The 26236-nt window shown below is 52.2% G+C and overlaps 1 protein-coding gene across 2 annotated transcripts in view; it reads left to right on the top strand.

Moving 5' to 3' along the window:
- Positions 1-1127: 1127 nt before the first annotated feature.
- LOC104314754 (E3 ubiquitin-protein ligase rnf213-alpha-like) overlaps positions 1128-26236 on the top strand; it is a 44388-nt gene continuing 19279 nt past the window's right edge. The window contains exons 1-29 of one of the 2 annotated variants that reach the window (XM_069774689.1): positions 1128-1694; positions 5557-5815; positions 5922-6001; positions 6119-6207; positions 6295-6465; positions 6887-7107; positions 7394-7659; positions 7746-7951; positions 8345-8518; positions 9289-9472; positions 9769-9833; positions 10107-10308; positions 10415-10537; positions 10618-10716; positions 10869-10997; positions 11139-11340; positions 11802-11981; positions 13137-13268; positions 13451-14025; positions 14341-14506; positions 14668-14885; positions 15612-15749; positions 16064-16243; positions 18984-20454; positions 20609-20802; positions 20983-21138; positions 21782-25348; positions 25672-25805; positions 25917-26012. In XM_069774689.1, the coding sequence (XP_069630790.1) occupies positions 5566-5815; positions 5922-6001; positions 6119-6207; positions 6295-6465; positions 6887-7107; positions 7394-7659; positions 7746-7951; positions 8345-8518; positions 9289-9472; positions 9769-9833; positions 10107-10308; positions 10415-10537; positions 10618-10716; positions 10869-10997; positions 11139-11340; positions 11802-11981; positions 13137-13268; positions 13451-14025; positions 14341-14506; positions 14668-14885; positions 15612-15749; positions 16064-16243; positions 18984-20454; positions 20609-20802; positions 20983-21138; positions 21782-25348; positions 25672-25805; positions 25917-26012 (9668 nt within the window). In that variant the 5' untranslated portion in view covers positions 1128-1694; positions 5557-5565. Of the gene's footprint in view, positions 1695-5556; positions 5816-5921; positions 6002-6118; positions 6208-6294; positions 6466-6886; positions 7108-7393; positions 7660-7745; positions 7952-8344; positions 8519-9288; positions 9473-9768; positions 9834-10106; positions 10309-10414; positions 10717-10868; positions 10998-11138; positions 11341-11801; positions 11982-13136; positions 13269-13450; positions 14026-14340; positions 14507-14667; positions 14886-15611; positions 15750-16063; positions 16244-18983; positions 20455-20608; positions 20803-20982; positions 21139-21781; positions 25349-25671; positions 25806-25916; positions 26013-26236 lie in introns of those variants that run through there. The other variant, XM_069774688.1, reaches the window with a different exon arrangement.

Here is a 26236-nt window from a genome sequence, read left to right on the forward strand (position 1 = left end):
CCAGCGCTCCAGTCCCCATTCCTGCCTCTCCCAGTGCTCCCAGTACCCATTCTTGCCTCTCCCAGTGCTCCCAGTCCCCATTCCTCCCTCCCCCAGTGCTCCCAGTTCCCCCCCAGCGCTCCCAGTCCCCATTCTTTTCCCCCCCAGTGCTCCCAGTACCCATTCCTCCCTTCCCCAGTGCTCCCAGTTCCCCCCCAGTGCTCCCAGTCCCCATTCCTTCCCTCCCCAGTGCTCCCAGTACCCATTCCTCCCTCCCCCAGCGCTCCCAGTACCCATTCCTTCCCCCCCAGCACTCCCAGTACCCATTCTTGCCTCTCCCAGTGCTCCCAGTACCCATTCCTCCCTCCCCCAGCGCTCCCAGTACCCATTCCTCCCCCCCCAGTGCTCCCAGTACCAATTCTTGCCTCTCCCAGTGCTCCCAGTACCCATTCCTCCCTCCCCCAGTGCTCCCAGTTCCCCCCCATTTCTCCCAGAGCCACTCCCTGTCTCCCCCCCAGTGCTCCCAGTCCCCATTCCTCCCTCCCCCAGTGCTCCCAGTTCCCCCCCAGCGCTCCCAGTACCCATTTCTCCCTCTCCCAGTGCTCCCAGTACCCATTCTTGCCTCTCCCAGTGCTCCCAGTCCCCATTCCTGCCTCTCCCAGCGCTCCCAGTACCCATTTCTCCCTCTCCCAGTGCTCCCAGTACCCATTCTTGCCTCTCCCAGTGCTCCCAGTCCCCATTCCTCCCTCCCCCAGTGCTCCCAGTTCCCCCCCAGCGCTCCCAGTCCCCATTCCTCCCTCTCCCAGTGCTCCCAGTACCAATTCCTGCCTCCTCCAGTGCTCCCAGTTCCCCCCCGTTTCACCCAGAGCCGCTCCCTGTCTCCCCCCAGCGCTCCCAGTACCCATTTCTGCCTCCCCCAGCCCTCCCAGTCCCCCCCAGTTCCTCCCAGTTCCCCTTCCCAGTCCTCCCAGCGCCCCCCCCGCTCCTCGCCTCAGCCGCTCTGGCCCCGCCCCCATCGCCTCAGCCGCTCTGGCCCCGCCCACCGCCGAGGGCGGGAACCCGCCGCCGCCGGTATCGCGCATGCGCGGTCGCTTCGGCGGGAAGGGGAGGGGGCGCCGCCGCCGCCATTTTGTCCCCCCTCGCCGTCTGTTCCCTGAGGGGTTTCGTTTTCCACCTCGCTATGGCCGCCACCGCCTCGCCACGGGGGTCTTTCCCCCTCCCCAAAGCCCTGGGCTGGCTTGCGAGCAGCATCAACCCCCGTTCTAGCCGTTATTTATTGGGGGGGCTCCCCGACAGCAGGAAGACCACCAAAGTCAGGCAAGATGGGGGGGGGCTGTCTTCTTGTCCCCCCCTCCCCAATCCTATTCCCTGAGGCAGGGTTGATGTCCGGAGCTTGAACTCCTTCAGAGTTTCCTCCTCCACCCTTGGGCACGGAGCCATGAGGCAATCGCCCTATTCTCTGAGCTTTTTGCTTTCAGTTTTCGGGGAGTTTCCGAGAAAAACGATAACAAGAAATGAGGTGATTGCGGGGGGGGGCACGGGTTGTATAAAAGATAGGGTTGGGCTTGTTAGATAGGGAGAAGAGCGAGGTTATAGCAGGCAGGATCGCAGCAGGCAGGACCACGGTGAGGAAAGACCACGGCGAGGATCCCTGGGCCGAGCCTTGGTAGGTCGCATCCCCACCACATAGCCGCTTGGTTCCAGCCGCTTCCCAGGTAAGCGGTGTGGCGTTGTTCCCACCTTTCCCCCCTTGTCGCTACTTCGGCTCCCTAAATCGGCGTTTCTGAGCCCAAGAGATCCTGGAATAGGTGTTTCAGAGCCCCAAAAGGTCCCTAAACCACTGTTTTGGAGCCCCAAAGCTCCCTATGTCGCTGTCGCAAAGCCCAAAAGCTCCCAACATCGGTTTTTCAGAGCCCAAAAGCTCCCTACATCATTTTTTCGGAGCTGCAAAGCTGCCTAAGCAGGTGTTTCGGAGCCCCAAAGCTCCTGACATCGTTTTTTCTGAGCCCAGAAGCTCCCTACATTGTTTTTTCGGAGCCCCAAAGCTGCCTAAGCGGATGTTTGGGAGCCCCGAAGCTGCCGACATCGGTTTTTCGGAGCCCCGAAGCTGCCGACATCGGTTTTTCGGAGCCCCGAAGCTGCCTAAGTGGGTGTTTGGGAGCCCAAAAGCTCCCAATATCGGTTTTTTGGAGCCCAGAAGCTCCTTAAGTGGGTTTTTCTGAGCCCCAAAGCTCCCTAAACAGGTGTTTCTGACCCCAAAAGCTCCCCAAGTCACTCTTTCTGAGCCCCAAAGCTCCCTGCGCTAGTTTTTCTGAGCCCAAAAGCTCTCTGAATTGGAGTTTCTGATGCCCAAGCTCTCTACATCGGTGTTTGTGAGCCAAAGAGCTCCCTAACTCAGTGCTTCAGACTGCAAAATCTCCCAAAGTGGGTGTTTCTCAGCCCGAGAGCTCCCTAAATAGCTGTTTTGGAGTCCTGAAGTTCCCTAAATTGCTGTTTCTCAGGCTAAGAGTTCCTTAAGGCACTGTTTTTGAGGTCTGAAGCTAACTTGATCAGCATTTTTGAGCCCAAAGCTCCCTAAATGGGTGTTTCTGAGCCCCAAAGCTCCCTAAATGGGTGTTTTGACCCCTAAAATTGGCCTAAATGGGTGTTTCTGAGCCCAAAAGCTCCCTAAATCACTCTTAATGAACCCCAAAGCTCCCTAAATAGGTGTTTTAGAGGCCCAAAAGTTCCTTAAGTGGGTGTTTCTCAGCCCAAGAGCTCCCTAAATAGCTGTTTTGGAGTCCTGAAGTTCCCTAATTTGCTGTTTCTCAGCCTAAGAGTTCCTTAAGGCACTGTTTTTGAGGTCTGAAGCTAACTTGATCAGCATTTTTGAGCCCTAAGCTCCCTAAATGGGTATTTCTGAGCCCAGAAGTTCCCCAAATTACTCTTTCTGGGCCCCAAAGCTCTTTAAATTGGTGTCTCTGATGCCCAGAGGCACCTAAATCGGTCTTTGTGAGCCCAAAAGCTCCCTAAATAGGTGTTTTGGAGGCCCAAAAGTTCCTTAAGTGGGTGTTTCTCAGCCCACGAGCTCCATAAATTGTTGTTTTTGAGGTCTGAAGCTACCTTGATTGGCGTTTTTGAGCCCTAAGTTCCCTAAATCACTGGTTTTGAGCCCCAAAGCTCCCTAAATGGGTCTTTCTGAGCCCCAAAGCTCCCTAAATGGGTCTTTCTGAGCCCAGAAGCTCCCTAAATCACTCTTAATGAACCCCAAAGCTCCCTAAATAGGTGTTTTGGAGGCTCAAAAGTTCCTTAAGTGGGTGTTTCTCAGCCCACGAGCTCCCTAAATAGCTGGGTTTGAGTCCTGAAGCTCCCTGAATTGCTGTTTCTCAGCCCAAGAGCTCCCTCAAGTGCTGTTTTTGAGGCCCAAAGCTACCTTGATCAGTGTTTTTGAGCCCTAAGTTCCCTAAACCGCTGGTTTTGAGCCCCAAAGCTCCCTAAATGGGTCTTTCTGAGCCTAAAAGCTCCCTAAACAGGTGTTTTGGAGGCCCAGATGTTCCTTAAGTTGGTTTTGGAGGCCCAAAATCTCCCTAAATGGATTTTTCAGAGGGCTAAAAGCTCATTAATGGGAGTTTCTGAGTCCAAAACCTCCCCAAATGGGTGTTTCAGAGCCCCCAAACTCCCTAAATCCATGTTTCTGAGCCCAGAAGCTCTGCAAATCACTGTCTGAGCCCCAAAGCTCCCTACGGCAGTTTTTCTGAGCCCCAAAGCTCTTTAAATTGGCATCTCTGATGCCCAAAGACACCTAAATCGGTCTTTGCGAGCCCAAAAGCTCCCTAAATAGGTGTTTTGGAGGCCCAAAAGTTCCTTAAGTGGTTGTTTCTCAGCCCAAGAGCTCCCTAAAGTTCTGTTTTTGAGGCCCAAAGCTACCTTGATCAGCGTTTTTGAGCCCTAAGTTCCCTAAATCGCTGGTTTTGAGCCCCAAAGCTCCCTAAATGGGTCTTTCTGAGCCCAAAAGCTCCCTAACTCAGTGTTTTGACCCCAAAATCAGCCTAAATGTGTGTTTCTTTGGCCAGAAGCTCCCTAAATGGGTCTTTCTGAGCCTAAAAGTTCCCTAAATGGGTCTTTTGGAGCCCCAAATGCTCCACAAGTTGGTGTTTTGGAGCCCCAAAGCTCCCTAAGTGTTTTTTTCTGAATCTAAAAGCTACTAAACTGATGTTTCTAAGCCCAAAAGCTCCCTAAGTCAGTGTTTCTGAGCTAAAAATCTCCCTAAATCATTGTTTTTGAGCCCCAAAGCTCCCTAAATAGGTGTTTCTTAGCCCAAAATCTCCCTAAATGGGTGTTTCTGGGCTCAGAAGCTCCCCCAGTCACTCTCGGAGAACCTCAGTGCTCCCTAAATAGGTGTTTTGGAGGCCCAAAAGTTCCTTAAGTTGGTGTTTCTCAGCCCACAAGCTCTCTAAGTCACCTTTTCTGAGCCCCAGAGCTCCCTAAATGGGTGTTTCTCGGCCCAAAAGCTCCCTAAATGGGTGTTTCTGAGTCCAGAAGCTCCCCAGATCACTCTCTCTGAGCCCCAACACTCCCTACATCAGTTTTTCTGAGCCCCAAAGTTCTCTAAATGTGTGTTTCCAATGCCCAAAGCTCTCTAAATCGGTGTTTCTGAGCCCCCAAAGGTCCCCAGACCGCGCTCTCTGGTCCCAAAATCTCTCTAAATAGGTGGTTTGGAGGCTCCAAAGCTCCCTAAGTGCATGTTTCTGATGCCCAAAGGCTCCCGAAATGGGTGTTTCTGAGCCCAAAAGCTCCCTAAATGGGTGTTTCAGAGCCCCCAAACTCCCTAAATCCATGTTTCTGAGCACAGAAGCTCCGCAAATCACTCTTTCTGAGCCCCAAAGCTCCCTACAGCAGTTTTTCTGAGCCCAAAAGCTCTCTAAATTGGTGTATCTGATGCCCAAAGCCACCTAAATTGGTGTTTCTGAGCCCAAAAGCTCCCTTAACAGGTGTTTTGGAGGCCCAAAAGTTCCTTAAGTGGGTGTTTCTCAGCCCAAGAACACCCTAAATTGCTGTTTTGGAGTCCTGAAGCTCCCTAAATGTGTCTTTTTGAGGTCCCATATCTTCCTAAATGGACGTTTCACAGCCCAAAAGCTCCCCGTATCACTCGCTCTCAGCTTCATAGCTGTCCACATCAGTTTTTCTGAGCCCCAAATCTCCTGAGATCAGTTTTTCTGAGCTCTAAACTCTCCAAATGTGTTTCTGATGCCCAAAGCGCTCTAAAACTGCATTTCGGAGGCCCCAGAGTTCCCTAAGTGGGTGTTTCTGAGCCCAAGAGCTCTCTACATGGGAGTTTCTGAGTCCCAAAGCTCCCCAAGTTGCTGTTTTGGAGCCCCGAAGCTCCCTAAATCGGTGTTTCTGAGCCAAAAAGTGCCCTAAATTGCTGTTCCTGAGCCCTGAAGCTCCCTAAATGGCTGTTTCGAAGCCCCAAAGCTCCCCAAATCATCGTTTTTAGAGCCCCGATCCTCCCTAAATCCAGATGCCCGCCCCGGTTTGCCATCATACTACGGGTTTTTGGTGCTAAAAACGTTTCCCCGCTGTCACCCCCGCATCCAGACCGCCGCTATGGAGGGCTCCGAAGGCGACAGAGGAGGAGAAGAGCTTCACCCGCAGCCTCAACCCGGCCAGGAGGATGAGAGCGGACCCTCGGCCGGGGATGAAGGTCACAGCGAGCCCGGGATGCATCCGACAGCATCCGACAGCCGAAACTCCGTTCCCGAGGGACGCGAGGACGTCGGTTCGACCCCGGAGCAGGTGACGGGGGACCACGCATCCGACTGCGACAACTCCTGGGAGATCATCTGCAGCGAGCCAGGTACTGCCGGAGCGGAGACAGATCCCGACGGGATCGGGGCAGGGAAAAATAAGGGAGCGAGAGTGGCCCCTCGCTCGCATCCCGCCTGCGGCGCTTCCTTTTTTAGAGCTGTCGCCAGCGGATCCGTTGGTGGGAGATGGAGACGACCGCGGCGGGCAGGCCACCAAATCCCTCAGCGGACACGAGGTGGGTGCTTGGAACTCCTCGGTCGCTTGAAATCAGGTTTTTGCTAGCGAAAATGTTGAATGTGGGGGGGGAGGTCTGAAAAACTTGGGGTAAAAAAAACCCTTTTCTTTTTTTAAGAGCCGAGGGGTCTTCGGCAGGGTGGGAGGTGACAACGCAGAGGACGCGCGACCGCCCGGAACGTCGGCCGAGAGCCAACTGCGGTGGATGTGAGTGGTGGAGCGGATGGAGATGGGGTTAGGGGATGGTGGCGGGAGGACGCGGTGGGGACCTGTCACCTTTTTTTTTCCCAACAGCTGCCGGCCCAGCCCGTATCTGTTCGGTGGGTGTCACCCACCCCAAAACATGATGACCCTGGAGTTCATTGCTGTGCTCTCAGATTGTGACCTCGACGAAAGATGCAAGATCTGCGTTGTCTTCTACAAAAAGCCCGGCCTCTGCGAAGAATTTGCCAAAATGGAGAAAAGGTAAAAAAAAAAAAAAAAAAGATGGTTGAATTTATGCTGAGGAGGTGTTTCCGCTGCGGTTCTCCTTCGGGAGATTCAGCTCTGGGCTGAAGGACCTCGCTGCAGGTTCCTCCAGAGGTTGGAGGTGAACCCCCAAACGGAGAAGTCCCGGAGGAGTTGTCGCGCTTGGTGGCAGCTCCTCCAACCTCTCCCTATCGCTCGTTTATGGCTGGGGCCGGGATTTTTCAGCCCTGTGCGAGGATCTGAGCCGGGTTGATTGTTTTAATTAGTCCCCTGGCTTGATAAACCGGGCTGTGGATTTCTACCGGAGGTTTTGAAGGCCAGTGATGTCTCATTAAATGAGCCCAAACTTGACCGTTGGCTTGGGGTTGACCTTGGTGGTCAACCCCAAGCCAACAAGCTCCTTCTCTTCCTCTTCCAGAGGGAAAGTGCTCACGGGCAGTGCCAGGATCCCCCTTTCTCACCTGCAAGGAAGACTCATCTTTTATAAATACGCCCTCGTTAACACCTACAGCCCAGACAGAGAGTGTGAATTAGAGCACATTTCTTTAGAGAACTCCGACATCCCAGAGACCTTCAAGTACAGAAAGGCTCGATTATTTCGTGTCGTGAATATACCTAAAACGGAGATCAAAGCAAACGGTAAGAGCTGTTATTTACCCCAAAATCATGACCAGAACCAATGGTGATGGCCATAGGCTGACCTACGTTTAACCCTGGTTTATTTTGGGAGGTTTACGAGCTGCTTGTACAAATAAAATTTTTTTTTTTTTTCCTCGTAATAAAACTCACAGCTGGCACCCAAATCCTTTCCAGAAAATGGGTGGCACCTCTTGGCCTGGAGAAACGCGCAGATGGTTTTGTGCTTTCGGGGCTCAGCCCAGCTTGGTGTCTACGTTTTCTTCCCAAACTCTTCCTTTTTCCCCAGGAACGTGGACCTTCTTCGAACACTTGGAATGCAATTTCTCCAGCAGCAGCACCAGCTTTTGGAAAGTCTCATACAGAACGGTGCCCAGTTGCAAGATCCAGATGGAATACCTGGCACGCAATTTCTTTGCTCGTGCTACCTCCTGGAATTCCCTCGAGGATATGGAGAGGAAACTGGATAGGTACAAGGAGAGCATCAAAGCCTGTCTCGGGGACGCCGAGAAAGGAGAATGCTTTGAGATCGTCCACAGTTCGGATGCGAAAGAGGTAAGCGTCCACCAAAACCCCTCGGGAGCCGGCAGAGTGATGTCCCTCGTTTTGCGAAATGCCCTCTCCTTATTCTCGTTGTCCAGGTGAAAGACGGTATCAAATCCTTCGTACAAGCGATTATCAAGAGCGTGAAGACCGCGGAACATAAACTTCTTAAGCTCCTGTTTGCCTTTCACGCCTCGTTTCGCTATGACATCGCCCTCCCCGCGGCGTCCATCGCCAAGGCCGAAAAGTGCTTCAAGGCCATCGAATTCGTCAACAGCGAATACAAAGAACTGAGAGGAAAAAGGTAATTTGGATTTGTCAACCTGCTCGCTCGCAGCAGGGTCGCTTTTAGAGGTCTGGGGCTCAGCTCGGTTGTCCCCACGTGTCACGTCGGGTGCCGCGTGTTATCCCCAGGGGTTTTTGACAGCGGATAAATTCAGGTTGGTGGCTTCCAGCCTGGTGAGTCCATCTCGGGCACCTCAAAAGAGCGTTCGACATATCTGCTACTGGTTCTCCTGTGGAGATGTCTGGATCTGAGGTTTTTCCAGACAGCTGCCCGCGGGCGGGATGAATCCTATCGTGCATTTTGGGAAAAAGACTCCGTCCCGGCTTGGCACGCGTCTCCCGCTGGCGTCCCAGAGGTTGGTTATGGGAAGTTTGACTTTTTGGGCCTTTTTTTTTTTTTTTTTTTTTTCAGCAAATACTTCCCGGCTCTGAAGGAAATGTGTCTGAGGACCACTGATGGCACCTTGTGGATCTGGTTGGTCCCGCTGCTCTATGCAATCAAGGAGAAGACCGAAGACCCCTTTCACCCGTATGAACCTCCTTCGCATGCCTTCATACAGCTGAGAGGGAACAAAGAGAAGCAAAGGTGGGTCTGAAAGGCCGAGGTCATGAACCATCCTGCTTTTCAAAGCGCTTTTCATTCCTTTTGCTTTGGGGGACTTCTCAAGGAGCTGCCCCTTCTCCTTGCCGTGCGGCGTCCCCTGCCCTGGGGGGGTGTTGAAAGAGATTTTGGTGGACCTTGAGGGGAGGATGGAGCCAGGTGCTCCACGGTCTTATCCAGACGGTTGGATGGGAGCGGTCCTGGGGAGGGAATGGGTTGGAAAGAACCTTCAAAGATCGTCTCGTCCAACCCCCCTGCGGTGGGCAGGGACATCTTCCACAAGATCCGATTGCTCCAAGCCCCGTCCAACCTGACCTTGAACACTTCTGACGATGGGGCGCCCGCAGCGTCTCTGGGCACGGTGTTCCAGCGTCTCGCCACCCTCATCGTACAACGTTTCTTCCTTAAGTCGGATCTAAATCTCCCCTTTTTCAGTTTAAAACCGTTGCCCAGGCGCAGGACCTCGTGCTTGGCTGTGTCGAACTCCGTGAGGTTGGCCCAGGCTCGCTCCTCCAGCCTGTCGAGGTCAACTTGAACCCTGAGTTTTGTCCTTATGACGTTTAAAGCGAGTGAATTTCCCCAAATTCCTGCTTTGCCATGTAGAGTCGCTCCCCGTCAAACCCCAGCTCCTCTTTCCAGCCACCCCAGCTGTAGGTCGCCACTAAGTCTACCGGTCACGGTGCCATCGGAAACGCCACCAACGCGCCTCCTGGTCCTCCAAAGTCCATCTGATCTTCTTGACCCTGCTTTCCTAGGGAAGTCCTGAAGATGATAGACGCTCACAAGACCTTGATTAGAAGATGTGCTCCACTGGCGAAGAAAGTGCTGGAGATGGTGGCCATGAACAACTTCACCAGGGATCCTTTGCCTGACATTTCCTTTCCGCTCCAGCTCCTCTTGGAGACCATGTACATGCGCATCCTGGATTCCCAAGTGCCTGTAAGGACAACTGACCGATGGAAGACCTTCTTCTGCTCCACAGGGAGCGGTGGGGCTGTTGAAACGTGGGCCAGATGGTGTCCTTGGTTCCTGCGGAGATTTTCAGCAGGACTAGAAGGGACTTAATTGTAGAAACCCGGGGTTAGAGCTGAATCCTGGGACTGGATGAAAGGAAATCCTTTTAATCTTGCTGGAAAACTTCACGCTTGAGTGTTTAAATGTGGAAGCTGCTCAGCCGCGGGAGCAGAAGCCTCCTCGTGTCTGTCCTCAACATCTTTCTGTCCTTTTTTTTTTAGGAAGACGGTTTGAACGTGGCTTTGGAAACCATCGCCACCCGGATGGACGTCTGGTTCAAGGGCTTGTGAGTCGGGGCTTCTCGCGAGGAGAGGTGCTGCGATGCCTCTGGAAAGGGTCCGGGGAGGGATGGATGGAACCCTGGCTGAGCAGAAAGAGGGCGGCTGCCACGATTTGCCTGTTGCTTTTATTTTTCTGATGTTTTTAACCCCACCGTGGCACGGAGACCCGCAACCTACGAACCTGACCGCATCTCCCAGCCGTGGATGGTGGCCGCGGTCGGGTAGTGACCGTGAAAAAACAATCGCAAGAAGCGTTTGGTCCTTTCCCGCATCCCCAGGTGCCCGTCGGGGTCTTCAAAGCCATCGCTGAAGCCCACGCTTGAGCAAGAGGTCTTGCAGTGTCTGAATTTGGTGTACGTCTTGCTGTGGCACGTTTTGGAGAGGGCGGTGAAACAACTGGAGTTGTTCAGCTCCGTGATGATAATGCTGCGGATGCTCGGGATGTTTGCCAGCAAAGCGGATTTACTGCAGGCGAATGAGGTGAGAACGAGGTTTGTGGCTTCTGTCACGAGGGCTTAGCCTCCCGTTTGTAGCCGAGGAGAACCCAGCGCTTCTGCCTCGCTCTTTTGTTCTTTAATTTCTCCAGGAATTCCAGCAGTTTACCTCGGCAGGAAGGTTTCGAGAGTTTTCGCGTTGCGCCAAGCCGTGGCTCGAGAGACACTTCCACAAGGCGCCTGTGGACGAAAAAACCTTTCTGAATAACATCGAGGCGAGTGACGAGGCGAACCGCGACCCTTGGGGAGACCCGCTCGAGGCTCCGCTGATGGGGTTTGGCTTTTTCCTCCCTAGATGTGGCAGTGGCTGCTTTCGCTGGAGATCCTCTGCGTGGGATGGACCAAGAAGTGGCGGAGCTTGATCTGCGAAGTGTTTGAGGAGTGGCTGAAGAAGGTGAGTCACGGAGACCCTCCGGCTGGGTTGGGGGTGATGCTCCTGGTCTTTGCTGCCCTCGGTTTTGCCTTGGTCGCTGTTTTTGTGTTTTGGAACTTGAGACCGGTAAGGACGCAGAAAGCAGCTCCCTCTTAAGCGTTTCCTTGCCGTAGGTTAATGACAGACACCTCCTGGACTTCTACTTGGCTTTCCTGAAGATGGAGAAGCACCATCAGACGGAGTTGGAGAGCTGCTTTACGAATTGCATCATCCAGTGGATCAGAGGCCTCGACAGAAGCACGGTACGAGAGCTGCCGCTCCTCCTCGGCTTGCCGGCGGCCTCTACATCCCGCTTTGCCGGCTCTTTTACTGGTCCGCGCTGGGTTGAGAGAGAGGGGAAAGCTCTTTCTCCCCTAAACAGGAGAAATTTCTCATCCTTCCAGGAATCCTTGCTAAAATCCATGATGGCCGTGTTCTTCAAGATGAGCAAACCAGCTGCTGGGACGGTGCTTTCTGTTTTTGTGGAGAAAACGTGTTCGGGGGTGAAGAGGCTGGGAAGCACCAACACGTTTGACGAGAGCACCGGCCCCGTTCTTGCAAACCTGCTCGACGCTCCCGGGGTCTGCGATCTCATTTCTGCTGTCAGTGAGTGTTCCCTGAGCAGTTTTCTTGGGAGAAGCTCTTGATTTCCAAGTGAGCTAGATGGGAGGAGCAGGTCTTTTCACCGAGACCTTCTGATTTTGTTGGCAACAAAAAATGAGAGGGGAGAAAAAAAAAAATCATCTTCCATGCTAGAAAAAATGGAAGTTTTGTTCCAGGAATGGAGAGCTGGCTGCCCAACCTCAGATGCAATCTCCTAGGTGGTCCCCATGGTTTGTTTCAGGCAGGGGGAGATACCTGGGTTTCCCAAAGGAAATTTGGGATTTTCCCCAGGTGCTGGTTTTGATGGTTGAGCTAGAAAGTAACCGCACATGTCCTCCACACCACTAGGGTGATGGACCTCCCTGAACTGGAAGCTGCTGGTCCTTCCTGAGGATCTTGGCTTCAAACGAAACACAGGAGGGAAATTGCTGGCTGTCTTTCACCAAACTTCATTTATTTTACAGAAGAATTGGAGTGCAAGTTTCCGGTTCAGCTCAGTGACAGTGCAGAAATCCTCCTTTCCCGGGTGTACGCGCTCTTCAGCTTCGTGGGACATCACGTTCTCTTGGGCGACATTCCCTGCAGAATCCTCTCCGACATCTTAAAGCACGAGGAGATGTTTAAGAAGCTGCTGTGCACCTGCGGTAAGTTTGGAGTTTCCAACTTGGGTGTGTTTTCATAGTTATGTGGCCAACAGGAGACATATCTACTGGACAGTTATCTAAAATGCAAAGAAAACTAAAAATTATCTGCAATGGGAGTCCAAAAAAACAGAAGTAAAAATGTAGTAGTAGGTCGCAGAGGCGATTTTAAGCAATTGAGAAGCAGGAAGGAGTGGAAACGCTGGAGAGGTTTTTTTTTATGCAGTTAAAGTTTTGGAGTGATTGTGGAATTTATTTCAAGGATTGCGGTGGTGTAGCTTCCTGGTTACATGCCTTGCCATCAGGCCCGTTGCACACTCCAACTCTACTTGATTAAAACTGAGAGGAAAGGGGGAAAGTCCTCCAAATTCTGCTCCAAGAATCAACTTTACTGGTATTTTTGGTGGTTTGGGGGGCAAGTCCTCCAAATTCTGCTCCGAGAAGCAACTTTATCAGTGTTTTGGGGGGTTTTGGAGGGCAAGTCCTCCAAATTCTGCTCTGAAAATAAACTTTATTGATATTTTTGGTGTTTTGGGGGGCAAGACCTTTAAATTCTGCTCTGAGAATAAACTTTATTGGTAATTTTGAAGGTTTTGGAGGGCAAGTCCTCCAAATTCTGCTCCAAAAATAAACCTTATAAATGTTTTTGGGGGTTTTGGCGGGCAAGTCCTCCAAATTCTGCTCCGAAAATAAACCTTATCAATGTTTTTGGGGGTTTTGGAGGGCAAGTCCTCCAAATTTTGCTCCAAAAATAAACTTTATCGAAATTTTTGGTGTTTTGGGGGGCAAGTGCTCCAAATTCTGCTCTGAGAATCAACTTTATCAATAATTTTGGGGTTTTGGAGGGCAAATCCTCCAAATTCTGCTCCAAAAATAAACTTTTATCGATATTTTTGGTGTTTTGGGGGGCAAGCCCTCTAAATTCTGCTCTGAGAAACTTTATAGGTGGTTTTGGGGGGCAAGTCCTCCAAATTCTGCTCTGAGAGTTTACTTTATTGATATTTTTGGTGGTTTTGGCAGCAGTGCTGCTTTGGGAAGGAGCTGCAGGCTTTCCGTAAACTGAAACACTCATCATTTTTTGGATGGCAGTGGATACGTTCCCTGCAGCTCTTCTCTTTCCAAGGGGTTCTCCTTCATGTCTGGGTCTCTTTTTTCCAGATTCCTCTTTCTCCGAGTGTATAACAGAAGTGCTGAGCGTCCGGAAGCGGGAGTTTGAGCAACTGGAAGAGGAGAAGCAGCAAAGATGCTCCTTTCTCCGTCTGTGCCGTGGCATAGAGGATATAATAAAAGGTACCGGCTGGGTTAATGGTGCTCCTTCTGTGGTTGTTGAGTGAGGAGATATCTCCTAAAATATCGTCTCCCAGTGGGTGGGAGGGAAACACAATCGGGGAACCTGTTGACTTCAGGGCTTGTCTTTGTTGGCGGAGAGACGCGTGACGTGAGCTCCTTCTTGTTGTTCCCACCTGGTTTAGTGGATAGAAGTGCCGTGGAGAAGAGCATCATGGACAACGAAAGTTTTAAGGATCAGATGTCGGTGAAGAAGTTCTCCATCGATGGCAAGAGCGAAACGGAACCACACGTCCTCGCCAATTACAGCGACATGATGCAAAAACTTGATGTTGTGGAGAAAAGCCAACATTTCCGTAGGCTGTGGAAGATGAGAGCAGAGCAAACCAAAGCCGCGACCCCTGAAGATCAAATTTTGTCCGTAGAAGATGTCCAAGAAAAAATTTTTAAGCCAGCCTTCGCTGACTTTCAGAAAACCTACCACTCCCTCAGAGACTTCTCCATCACCCTGGGGGCCGTGCAGAGCCAGTTTGAGAGGGTGCTGGGAGAGAAGCATCAGCTCCTGGAGGAGTTTAGAATCATGGAGGACAGCGTAGGGGCAAGGAACAGACAAGCTCGCTGGATCGCAGGTGCGGTGGAGAGGATCGAAAACTACCTGACCCTCTCGAAAGTGGTGAACACCGCCAAGATGATCGACGCTCTGAGGCAGATACTTCGGCTGGAGGGGGATTTCCAGATTCTCAGCGACCTGACAAAATACGTACGTAGGAGACGCGCGGGCAATCTGCGTCGGCTGCTCTTGGGAAAATCCACGTAGGCGGGTCCATGTGGTATCTTAAAATTAAATCCTGTCGGGTGTGATTCCTTCCTCCTCAATTAAACTTGAGTGACAGGCTGAAGGAATTACTTCCAGCTGCCTCTTCCTCTTCGTCATGGAGGCCTAGATGGATGAATTCAAGAGCAGACTTTGGTTTAAGGCCAAGATCTCATCTTGTTCGGGAAGGAGAAGGTAGAACTGAGCTTCTTCTCTTCCCACCAAACGCCTATTGTTTTTTGTTTCTTTTTTTTTGTCCAGGAAGAGCAGGAATTCAAGAATAAGCGACTGGATTTTATGACCGAAGACTTAATGAGCGTGAAAAAAAGTTTGAGTGACATTCCCCAGGGAGTCTTGGACTTCTTGAGCGTACTTCTGGAATGTGCAAGGAAAGGTTTTACCTCCTGGATCAAGACCATAATAAAAGGTGGGCTGGAGGGAAGGAAGTCATCAGATACGGCAACAGAAGCAGACCCCTTAGTCCTTGTCTGTTCCTGCATCCAACACAGTGTTACGTGAATGAGAGCAGAGAAATTCCTCGACTGTCTCTCTTATTTTTTCTTTTTTCTTTCTTTTTTTCCCCTCCAGACAGGACAGAAATCCCCGTATTTGTGGAGCTGGCATCGATTTCTGCGGGTGAAAACGACATGGATATTGACAGAGTCAGCTTCTTCCGTGATGCCATGGCTGCTTCTGCCCCCATCGTATTAGACCTGAGTCCCACAGCTGGGTTTGACCAGTTCTTGGCAGCTCTGTCTTTCATCAGAGAAGCCATCGCGAAAGACAGTAAGCTGCCCGAGAAACTGGTGAGTCTTCAAGTCGCGTGTCCGAAAGTCACTTGGACTCTTGCTGTGAGGCCGAGTCGCTTGTGTGTAGGTGTCTGGTGACGTTTAAGATGGTTTCCCCAGGACATCCGTGTGGGCCTGGCAGGAATTGGGCAAAGGCTGTGCTATTTTTTTGGAGCGGAAGCCTGGTGGAACATCTCGAATGACCTTACACACCCGCGTGGGCAACTAGAGGAGGCCTGGCGGGTGTTGTGAAAAAGAGAAAATGACTTTTGGAGTCTACAGTTTAGGATCACAAAATAGTTGAGGTTGGAAGGGACCTCTGGAGGTCGTCTCGCCGAAATTCCCCGCTTAAAATGCGGGCAGGTAGGGCAGGTAGCTCATGGCCGTGTCCGCTCGAGTAGTGAGCATCGCCAAGGCTGGAGGACTCCAGAACCTGTTTCGGAATTTGACAGAAAAGCTTCCGTTGAACAGAATCCCTTACGTTTGTGCCCCTGGCTGTCACTGAGCCTTGTGCTGTGCTCCCCACCAAAACCAGAGCGGAGAACAAGAGCTTCACCATGTCCCGACGCTGCGGGGTGTTGGGATAATTCCAGCTCTGGGGCTTTGTCTCCTCAGAAGAAATGGGAAACCTCGTCCTCAGAAGAAATGGTCCCAGAAACCCCACCATCGAGTGCGGGGCGGGGGAGTGGTGCCCAGTGTCCTTCCAGCTGGTTACTGGGTTTCCCTTTGGTTCTTCTTTTGCAGAAAGACTCCTGTGACAACAGAGAATGGATACAGATGGTTCATGACTCTCATGGCTCTGTGGAGCGTTCTTCAATCTCTCAAGCCAGAAGCATCAACAGAAATGGGATTTTTACCATCTTGGCACCTCCGAAATTCAAGGTAAAGGGTCTCCAAGACTGTTTCTTGTCCGGTTGTATTTTTTTTTAACGCTATTGGGAGAAAAGATCTTTCTTGAAATCAACTTCCGATGAGCATGCCAGGTTGCCAATAGATCTCCGGTTGGGTTTGCAGCTCGTACCACCATTTTTCTGTTAAAGCTTGAGTACGTTCAGTGGAAAATTCGGCAGAAAACAGTCTTTCCTTTCCTCCAAAGGAGGCGGTGCAAGACATGGAGAGTCCTGATGTGCAGCGTTTCAACTCAAAGCTACGTAAAAGGCCATGCGGTGATGCCGGTTGTCTTCTCTACTTTCCAGGCTACGCTGGAGGACTGTGTCTCGTTGAAACTGCTGAATGACGGAGAGGAGAGCGCATCTCCGGCAGACCAGAAAGCCAAGAAATACAGTTTGTCTCAGCTCACAGAGCTCCAGAACAAGCTGATGTTGATCGCCACCAAGGTTGAGCAGGGCAGAGAGGAGGCAAACCGTTTCTTGGAGGTACGTCACGCCCCGGCACCAGCATCTGCCTGAAAAACGGTGGCCATTGGGCTTGGGATCTTGCTGGGATTATTTCTGGGAGACTCATCCGTGACCCACGGTTCTGGCCTTTCACGAGCAGAAGCGTTGCTCTAGGATAACGCCCGCTTCCCAGGCTACAGGAGTGGGATTCGCTTCCCTAAGGATTGTTCCTCGCTTTTGGTGCCCCGCAGCCCATCCGAGACCTTTCATACTTCGCTATGGAGGGACTCCTAGAAAGGTTTGGGTTGGAAAGGAGCTCTGAAGACCTTCCATTCCATCTCCCCCGCCACGGACAGGGACATCTTTCACTAGATCAGGTTGCTCAAAGCCCTGTCCAACCTGACCTTGAATGCCTCCGATGGCGAGGTAATCCGCAACTTCCATGGGCAACCCGTTCCAGCGTCCCACCGCTCTCATTGTACGATGTTTCTTATATCTGATCTAAACCCACTCTCTTTCAGTTTAAAACTGTTGTCCTTTGTCCTGTCACTACAGGTCTTGGTAAAATGTCTCTCTCCATCTTACAAGCTCTCTCGATGCATTGAGCAGCCACAAGAACATCTCCCCAGAGCCTTTCCAACGGAACAATCCCAATCCTCTCAGCTTTTCTTCACAGCAGAGGTGTTCCAGCCCTCTGATCATTCTTACGTCCCTCCTCTGGACCTGCTCTAACAGGTCCGCGTCTGTCTTAGAACCATAAAATCATTTAGGTTGGAAAAAACCCTTAAGATCATGGAGTCCAACCATAACCCTAACGCTGCCAAGTCCACCGCTAAGCCATGTCCCTAAGTGCCGCATCTACGCGTCTTTGAAATCCCTCCGGGGATGGTGACTCCACCGCTTCCCTGGGCAGCCCGTTCCAATGCTTGACAACCCTTTCAGGGAAGACTTTTTTTCCCCCAATATGCAACCTAAACCTCCCCTGGTGCAACTTGAGGCTGTTTCCTCTTGTCCTATCGCTTGTTACTTGGGAGAAGAGACCGACCCCCACCTCGCTACGACCTCCTTTCAGGTAGTTGTAGAGAGCGATAAGGTCTCCTCCGCTATTTCAGATAGAAGCCAGGATGCCGTTGGCCTTCTTGGCCACCTGGGCACGCTGCCGGCTCATATTTTTGTGCTAGGGACCCCAGAGCTGAACGCAGTGGTCCAGGGGGAGGGGTCTCACCAGATCGGAGTAGAGTCCCGTGGACTTAAGTACCTTCAGGTTCTTCGGGTGGTCTCGTACCTGATCTTCTACGATGGGAAGGGACTTGATTCCCCCAGTCTCTGCCGTGAGGTTCGGGGGCTTGAGAGATGTGGGAAGAGAGAGAACCATTGAAAACTGAGGCAAAAAAGCGAGTATCTCGGTCTTCTCCATGTAGGTTGACACCAGCTTTCCCGTCTTATTTACCAGGACGATATATTTTCTTTTATCTTCCTTGTCTGTCCAACGTACCTGTAGATGTCCTTCTTGTCAGCCTTCGCATCCCTTGCCAAACTCAGCGCCAATTATGCCTCAGCTTCCCGGATCCCATCCCTACGTATCCGGGCAGCGTCCCTATATTTTTCCCAGGATACGTGTCCCTGCTTCCACTGCCTGTGCGTTTCCTTCTTGCGCTTCAGTTTGAACAGGAGATCCTCACTCAGCCATGCTGGTCTCCTGGCTTCCTTGCCCGATTTCTTATATTTGGCGAGCGAGAGCTCTTGCGCTCTAAGAAAAACGTCCTTAAAGAGCTGCCGGCTCTTTTCAGCTCCTTTATCCCTGAGTGCAGCGTCCCAAGGGATCCCGTCCGCCGCGTCCTTAGACAACCGCAAGTTTGCTCTCCCCAAAATTCAGCGTCCTGACTCTGCTCTTCTACTGGCCTGTATCGCTCAAGACTGCGAATTGCGCCAGGCCATGACCGCGGCAGCCTGTCGAGATCTCTAATTAGTTTGTCTACGTCTAGTAGCAACAGGTCTAGTAATGCGTGTCCTCTGGCTGGGCTATTAACCTAGATTAAGGAATTATCCTTGACTCTTTCCAAGAATCTCTTGGACTGCTTACGTCTTGCTGCGCTGCTTTTCCGGCAGATATCGAGGACATCGAAGTCCCCCAGCAGGATCAGAGCCTGCGAGCGGGATGGTTCCTGTCGTTGAAGTAAGAACGCTTTGGCAACAGGCTCCTCTCGATCGGGCATCCTCTAGTAAGCACCAACCACGAGGTTTCCTCTCTTGGCTTGGCTGCTAATTTTTACCCAAAAGCTTCCAACTTGTCCTTTTTAGAGGAACGCACCCGAATTCCTTTGAGACGTTTCACGGGTGTTTCCTTGTTGGTTCCTAACACACCAGCAGCCCCTCACCCTTCTCTGTTGCTCAAAACTCCACTCCCTTCCCTAAGTCTAGTCTAAAGCTCTCTGTAGAGATCTGACCAGTTTGTTGGTGAAAGCCCAGTTGTCCCACTTGGGTGAGTCCCATCATCTCCCAACAGACCGGGCTTCTCAAAGGGAAATCCGACTTCTCAAAGGTAGGTCCGTGGTTGTAGAAGTCCAAACCTTGAGTACGGCACCAACCGTGCAGCCACACGCCTCCGGTCTCTTCGTCGTCTTCCTTCCCCAGTACGTCCGCGTCTCTCCTGTACTGGGGAGCCTACCAGCGTACAGATCTCTGGAGGAAAGCATGACCTGAGTGGTGTTGGGAAAGCTGTCGAGAAGGTGCTGCGGTACCTGATCCGTTTCCCTGTTGTGTCTTTGGTGTGTTACAGATACTGGAAAGAGTGGAAACGGTTGGGAAGTTGTACCTGGAGCTTCTCAGCGTTGGCAACATCCTCTTCATCGACTGGAAGGCTGACATCTACTGCAACCCCCACCAACGTGTGAAAATCTACACGGAGTTTGGAATCGCTGGGATCCTTGTTCAGAGCACGAGACCCCTCCTGGAGGAGCTGGGCAACCTTTCTAAAGCGATGGAGCGTTGCCTGGCAGGGTGGAAGAAGTACCTGGAGACTCAAAGGGACACCTACTATCATCTCAACCTGTTCACTGCTCACCAGCTCTTCTATTTATGTAGCCAGCTGGCCAGGGTCCAGAAGGGCATCGTAGAACCGCAGGTGCTCGTCATGCTTTCTGTCATCAAGCGTGACATCAAAGAAGAAGATCTCAAAAAAGCCCTGGCGGATGCGCTGATGACTCCTCAGGACTCCGTGAATACCTTGGCGGGAGGCGAGGAGTCGGTTACCTGGCACGACTACATCATTCGTTTTCCCCAGTTAATCAAAAGTTTGGCCGAATCGGGCTACGACGAGTCGGTGGCAAAGGCAGCCTTGCAGAGCTGCCTGTCCGACTCGCCCATCACGGAGCAGATGCTCATGGATTTCGCCTTCGAGCAGGGCGACAACAAGGAGCTGGTGGAAGAGCTCAGCCGGTTGTACGAGGAGACGAGGGAAGCCTTTCTGCAGAAGAGACGGAAATTTAAGACCGGGAACGGGGACGTTGACCAGGTTTCCTTCAGCAACCTGGCGCGGGATGAGTTGGCCACCTCCTTTGAGAGCTTGCCGTCTATTTACGACAAGGTGAATCTGCTCTGGGATGCCTACTGTAAGAAATTTGCTGGCCTAGTGTCCGATAAATACGTCGGCTTGGATGTTTTTGGGGAGACGCTGGAGCGCTTGGCCGCTCTAGAAAGCACACGCGTTGAGAGAAGTTTACCCGTTGGCTTTGAAGCGGGAAAACCGCTTCTTGTCATGTGTAAGGAAGAGGAAATGTTACCCAACATGTTGTTCATCTACCAACACACCGAGACGGCACCTCTCCCGTCGTATGACGAGGTCCTGGTGTGCACGCCCGACACGGAGGAGGAAGAGGTGGAGCTGCTTGTCAGGAGAGCTCTTTCCCCAGGTTCCCAAGACCAGAAGATCTACTGTCTGCTGGGTGCTGATCAATTAGTTTATAAAGTTTCCAAAAAACTTGAGTCCCACTTCTTCCGCCTGGTGCAATCTTCCAGTGTCCCCAACTACAGATTCATCATCTTCTGCAGCGCCAAAGCTCACAAATCCTATGTGATCACGGCCTTTGATGCCTACAAGGTGACTTTCCCGTGCTACTCCAAGACGGAAATCCAAACCTACCTGAAGATGCATCTCAAAGTGCCGTGTGGGACGGCCCCCATCGCTCAAGCCTTTGAAGAGGCCCATCAGCAGAACGTGAAGTTTGTCTTTTCGGAGCGAGCGGGAATGGGTAGGTTTTTTTGGGAGAGTCGTATTCCGAGTTGTACCTCAAACCGAGGAGGCGAGGTGGCACAGCATGCTTTTGGGGAGAGATTTCCTCGTTTTGGTTTGCACGCAGGTGTAGAAGGGTAGACTGATTGACGGTCATCTTTTCCGCTCCTTAGGGAAGTCTCTCTTTGTGGACAACACCATCAGGAAGGTCCGTGCCCAGCTGGGTGGCACGCTACCGCTTCAGAAAACCATTAGGCTGATGGAGTCGGAGATCGATTTCCAGTTCTTCGTCAAGGAGCTCATCTCTATTGAGGAATCCTTGACCGAAATTCAGCCCACCATATTCCACATCGATGTGTCTCCAGTGGTGAGTGCCCAGATCTTAAAGCAGATGAGAAGAGGTGATGAAACACAGAAGAACCTACATGCAGGGAGGGAGAGGAGGAGGTGGAAACTCAAATCCAGCCCAATCAGAGCAGCAAGTGTGTTTTGGCAGACTTCTGCATCAATTTTAATTTCTTCTTTTTTTTTTTTTTTTCCCTGCCAGGTGTCAAAGGGTCTCTACCAGCTGCTGATTGGCCTGTGCATCCTGCGGCACATCCAGAGTCCCGACGGCTTGGTCTGGAAGTGCAAACCCTCTCACCTTTACTTGATTGAGTACCTGGCAAAAAGGAAAGGCGTTAGCAGTACGAGGAAGCAAGAGGTATGTTGGGGCTCTGCGTGAAGGCTGAGCATGAGTAAACCTGCTAAACTCTGATGTCTCCACTGGAGCGATGCATAATTTAGAGTCTGTCTCTCCAGTGGGGCAATATTTCGCCTGCGTAGAAGCAACCAGGTCAAACACGTCTCTACTCAGAATGAAATATCAGGCCCGGCACTGAGTTTTGGAGGAAAAAGGAAGCTTTTTTGTCCCAATTTTTACTGTAGCTTGAACCTCACATGTGTTTTTAAAGCCACTTTGCCCCTGGGCCGTGCTTTCGTTACCCAAGGTGTGAAATGCAACCCAGATTCGCTAGTGGTTGATCATCCATCTGTGGTTCCTCACCATACCAGTTCAGGTCCCTCCGTCTCCAAAAGGATTTAGTGGAACAGGAGAAAGCGTAGGAGAAGGTAACAAGATCACCTGACCCGAGACAGGATGCTGGGCAAGACAGACCTTAATGGTTATAGGGATTTCGATCCACATGAAGGCTTGGAGAAATCTTGGCATTTCTACATTTTTTCCCAACTTGCCGAACCATTTGTGACCAGGGGGAAATAGGAAAAAAAAGGGTGTTTGGTGATGCAGGCAAATGCGGGAGGTTGGAGAATGGTTCTCATGTTGATTTGTGTCCTCTTGCTTTTAGATGTCCATTGAAATGGAAGAAAAATTCCTGGATCTTTTTCCTACCGTGGAATGTGTATCGCCGCTGCGGGTGCTCGATTCACTGAGAGATCCCAGCTCCGTCCCTCCCGCGGAACTGAGGGAGGTACAGTTTGACCGGGACAAGCTAAATAGTGAAGTTTTCCAAAGGTCCTGCCAATACCTCAGCAGATACAAACGAAAGGAAAACCTCGACAGTTTCACTTTTGTCCCTGGAAGGATCGAAGGGACAGAGAAAGAGTGCCTGGCGTGCTTGATGGAGTTCTGCGGGAGAAGTGACCCCTCCTGGACTGAGCTCAGCAACTTCACGCACTTCTTGAACTTCCAGCTGAGAAAGTGCGAGCAATCGGTCTTCTTCAGTCCGGCGGTCGGAGCGGAGTTCTGCGGCTTCAAAACGTTCGTCGTCAAGTTCATGGTCGCCATGTCCAAGGACTTTGCCATGCCTTCCCTCAACATGTCTGACGAAAGCGTGCCGAGCGAGGAGTGGAAGGAGACGGACGGTGTTTTGAGAGAGTACCAGCTAAGACGCAAGTGGGAGCAGGAGTCTCACCCGTACATAGTCTTCCACGCGGAGGGTGATTCCATGGAGTTTTTGGGTTTCCACATCAACCAGAACTTTGACGCTGTTGATGCTTATTCCCAGGCTGTTTTGGAGCCGGCGGTTATAAGCCGGAATTTATACGTGACCTTGGCACTCCAGAACGTTCCTTTCAACAAGAAATTTGAAAACTTACCCAGAACCGAGCAGTTGGAGGCCCTCTGCCGAGTCTTTGGTGTGAAATGCCAGGCGGATCCAGATGCTTCGTACCAGTTGACTCTGGACAACGCCATGAAGATGTTGGCTATTCACCTGCGGTTCCAGTGTGGCATCCCCGTGATCATCATGGGCGAAACGGGTTGTGGGAAGACGAAGCTGGTGCAGTTCATGTGCAACCTGCAAAGGGCGGGCAGGAAAGTTCAGAACATGATGGTGGTGCGTGTTCACGGCGGCACCACCACCAAGACCATCCGGGAGAAGGTGAGGCAGGCCGTGGAGCTGGCGCGCGACAACGAGGAAGAGCACGACATGGACACGGTGCTCTTCTTCGACGAAGCCAACACCTCGGAGGCCATCTTCGCCATCAAAGAGGTGCTGTGCGACCACAGCGTCGACGGAAGGCGAATTGCCACTGACCGCTTAAAAGTGGTGGCCGCTTGCAACCCTTACAAAAGACACACCAAGGAGACCATTGAGAAACTGGAGAAAGCTGGTTTGGGATACCGAGTCCGGAGCGAAGACACTCCCGAGAAGCTGGGTTACATTCCTTTGCGGCAGTTGGTGTATCGGGTGCAGCCCCTTCCTCCCAGTTTATTGCCTCTGGTCTGGGATTTTGGGGAGCTGAACGAGAAGACGCAAAGCCTGTACATCAGGGAGATCGTGAAGTCCACCGTGGAGACGAAGATCCCCGTGGAAAACCTGGACGTCTTCACCGATGTCATTTCGGCCTCCCAGAAGTTCCTGAGAGAGAGGAAGGACGAATGCAGAGTCGCCAGCCTCCGGGATATAGACCGCTGCATGAAAATAGTGCTCTGGTTTTATGACTTAAGGGACCTGCTTTTCCACCAGATCGATACGAAGAGGCAGTGTGAGGAGGAAAAGGAGCCGGCCTTAAACGACGCGCAAAGGGCTTTGGTCCTTTCGGTAGGGGTCTGCTACTACGTGTCTCTGGAGAGCCGCCAGGAGTACCTGGAGGAGATTGCAAAATGCTTCTCGGTCCCCGCGTCCGTGCTGCAGCGAGAGATCGAGTTGTGCCAACAGGTATTTCTTGATAACATCTCCGTTCCTAAGGCGACAGCCTGCAACAACGCTCTGAGGGAGAACATCTTCATGATGGTTGTCTGCATGGACCTCCGCGTGCCGCTCTTTCTGGTCGGGAAGCCGGGAAGCTCCAAATCTCTCTCTAAAACCATTGCCGTAGATGCCATGGAAGGCACGTTGTCCAGAAGTCCCTTGTTCAAAAGATGCAAAGAGGTCCAGCTGGTGTCCTTCCAGTGCAGCCCCCATTCAAAACCAGAAGGCATCATCTCCACTTTCCGACAATGCGCTCAGTTCCAGAAAGGCAAGAACCTGAATGAGTTTGCGTCCGTAGTCCTGCTGGACGAGATTGGTCTCGCAGAAGACTCGCCCGATATGCCGTTGAAGACGCTGCATCCTCTTCTGGAAGACGGATGCGTTGATGACGAGAATCCGGAGGCTTACAAGAAGGTTGGCTTTGTGGGCATCTCCAATTGGGCCTTGGACCCTGCCAAAATGAACAGGGGCCTCCTCGTCTTTCGGACTGAGCCTAGCAAGGAAGAGCTGGTCAAGACTGCCAAAGGCATCTGTGCTGACCAACCTCACCTTGAAAGAATCGAGCATTTGTTCCCCATTCTGGCAAACTTCTACTACAACGTGCTGAAAACGCAGAAAACGGAGTTCTTTGGGCTTCGGGACTTCTACAGCTTAATCAAAATGGTTGCGTCCTACATGCAGAACACGAAGCACGGTTCTCAAGAGGAGCTCCTCGTAAAGGCCATCCAGAGAAACTTTGGAGGCTCCCGAGATATCTATCCTCTGGAAATCTTCCGTAACTGCACCAGCGAGGTACGTCTTACCTATGCCACGGAAACCAGCTGCATCCGTCTGCTGGAGGAAAACATGGAGAAACAGCAAGCGGGATTCATGTCGCGTTACCTCCTGTTGATAACGACCAACAACGCCGCCTTTCAGATCATCCAGATGACGGGGCTTATCGACACCGGCAACTGCGACATTATATTTGGCTCCGGCTTCCCACGGGACCAGGATTATTCCCAGGTGTGCCGCTCCGTGAACAGGGTGAAAATTTGCATGGAGATAGGCAGGCCCGTTGTCCTCCTCAACATACAGAACCTTTATGAGAGCCTTTACGATACACTCAATCAATGCTTCGTCAGCCTGGGCGGCAATTACTACGTCGACCTGGGCCTCGGCACGCATAGGGTGAAGAGCCGCGTGAAGGAGGAATTCCGGCTGATCGTTATAGAGGAGAAGAAAGTGGTCTACACGCAGTTCCCCACCCCTCTGCTGAGCCGTCTGGAGAAACATTGCTTGGACATGAACACCATCCTCAACTGGCAACAGCGAGACCTGAAGCAGGACCTGGAGAGATGGGCCGGTCAGTTTGTCCGTATCGAGAACGTGGATTCGTCCGTGCTCTGGTCCCACAAGCTTGCTCCTAAGGAACATGACGTGTTCGTCGGCTTCAGCGACGACACGTCCGCCACCATCGCGCTGGAGAGCTCCCAGCAAACCCACTGCGGTGGGTACGGTCGCTACGGGGAGCAGATCTTCTCCGCTGCCGTAAGCAAACTGGTGGAGTGTGCCACTCCTGACTCCATCCTACGCCTTAAATACTGTCATCTGGAGGACGCCGAGCGGATCCAAGACCTGTATTTCATCGAGCAGAGGCACAACAGCCTGGCTGGCCTCTTGCGCGAGATGATGGACCGACACGAGAAGAAAAGGAGCGCCGCCGGGCTGTGCCTGCAGGTACTCGCGCTTGGCTGCGGAGCACCCAAGGGTGCCGTTTGTTTTCCTAGGGAGCGTGGTGGCTCCGTCATCTTGGTTAGACCAGGACAAGGACGGGCTGACGTCCACCCTCTTTGCCTCCGTGGTCATCTGCAGCCGGGGTAGACCCTGCCCTTCCTCGGGAGACAGACGGGATCTGCTCAGCTCTGGCTTGGGCCGAGATGCTCAAGGCGCCTTCCAGTTGCCTGTAGATGAGCGCCAAGCACTGATGGAGACGTCCTGGACGATCCCACCCGTTGGAGGCAGCAGGACAACCAGTTTCGATTTTCCCTTTTTTACCACAGGTTTCTACCCATGCCAGGCTGCTAAACCAGAAGGATTTAGAAGCGCTGAGGAAGACGCTCAAGCTCCCCGGTACAATCCACTGCCTGTTCCTAAGCCAGTTTGACACTGAACATGCTTTCCGCCAGGACCTCAGGTGGGCTCTGCTATTTCTTTTTTTTAACCTTACAGGTGATTTCCACCTCTCGCAGTGCTTCGGGGTGAGACCTTTCTGGGAGAAAGCGTTAAAGAGGCTGTTTTGTTGCAGGAGTTTCTTCAGAGAGCCGCAAGAAGTGAGACTGCTCCTCGTTCAGTTTCATTTCGATGAGCCGCAGAGCAGCAAAAGACTCCTGGCGTGTGCCAAGTAAGCAGCTTGCCTTTGTCCTCCTCCTCCGTCCTCCCTCCTCCTCCTCCGTCCTCCCTCCTCCTCCTCCGTCCTCCCTCCTCCTCCTCCGTCCTCCCTCCTCCTCCTCCGTCCTCCCTCCTCCTCCTCCGTCCTCCCTCCTCCTCCTCCGTCCTCCCTCCTCCTCCTCCGTCCTCCCTCCTCCTCCTCCGTCCTCCCTCCTCCTCCTCCGTCCTCCCTCCTCC

The sequence above is a fragment of the Haliaeetus albicilla genome, chromosome 31 (genome assembly GCF_947461875.1).
Source record: "Haliaeetus albicilla chromosome 31, bHalAlb1.1, whole genome shotgun sequence".
NCBI lineage: Eukaryota > Metazoa > Chordata > Aves > Accipitriformes > Accipitridae > Haliaeetus > Haliaeetus albicilla.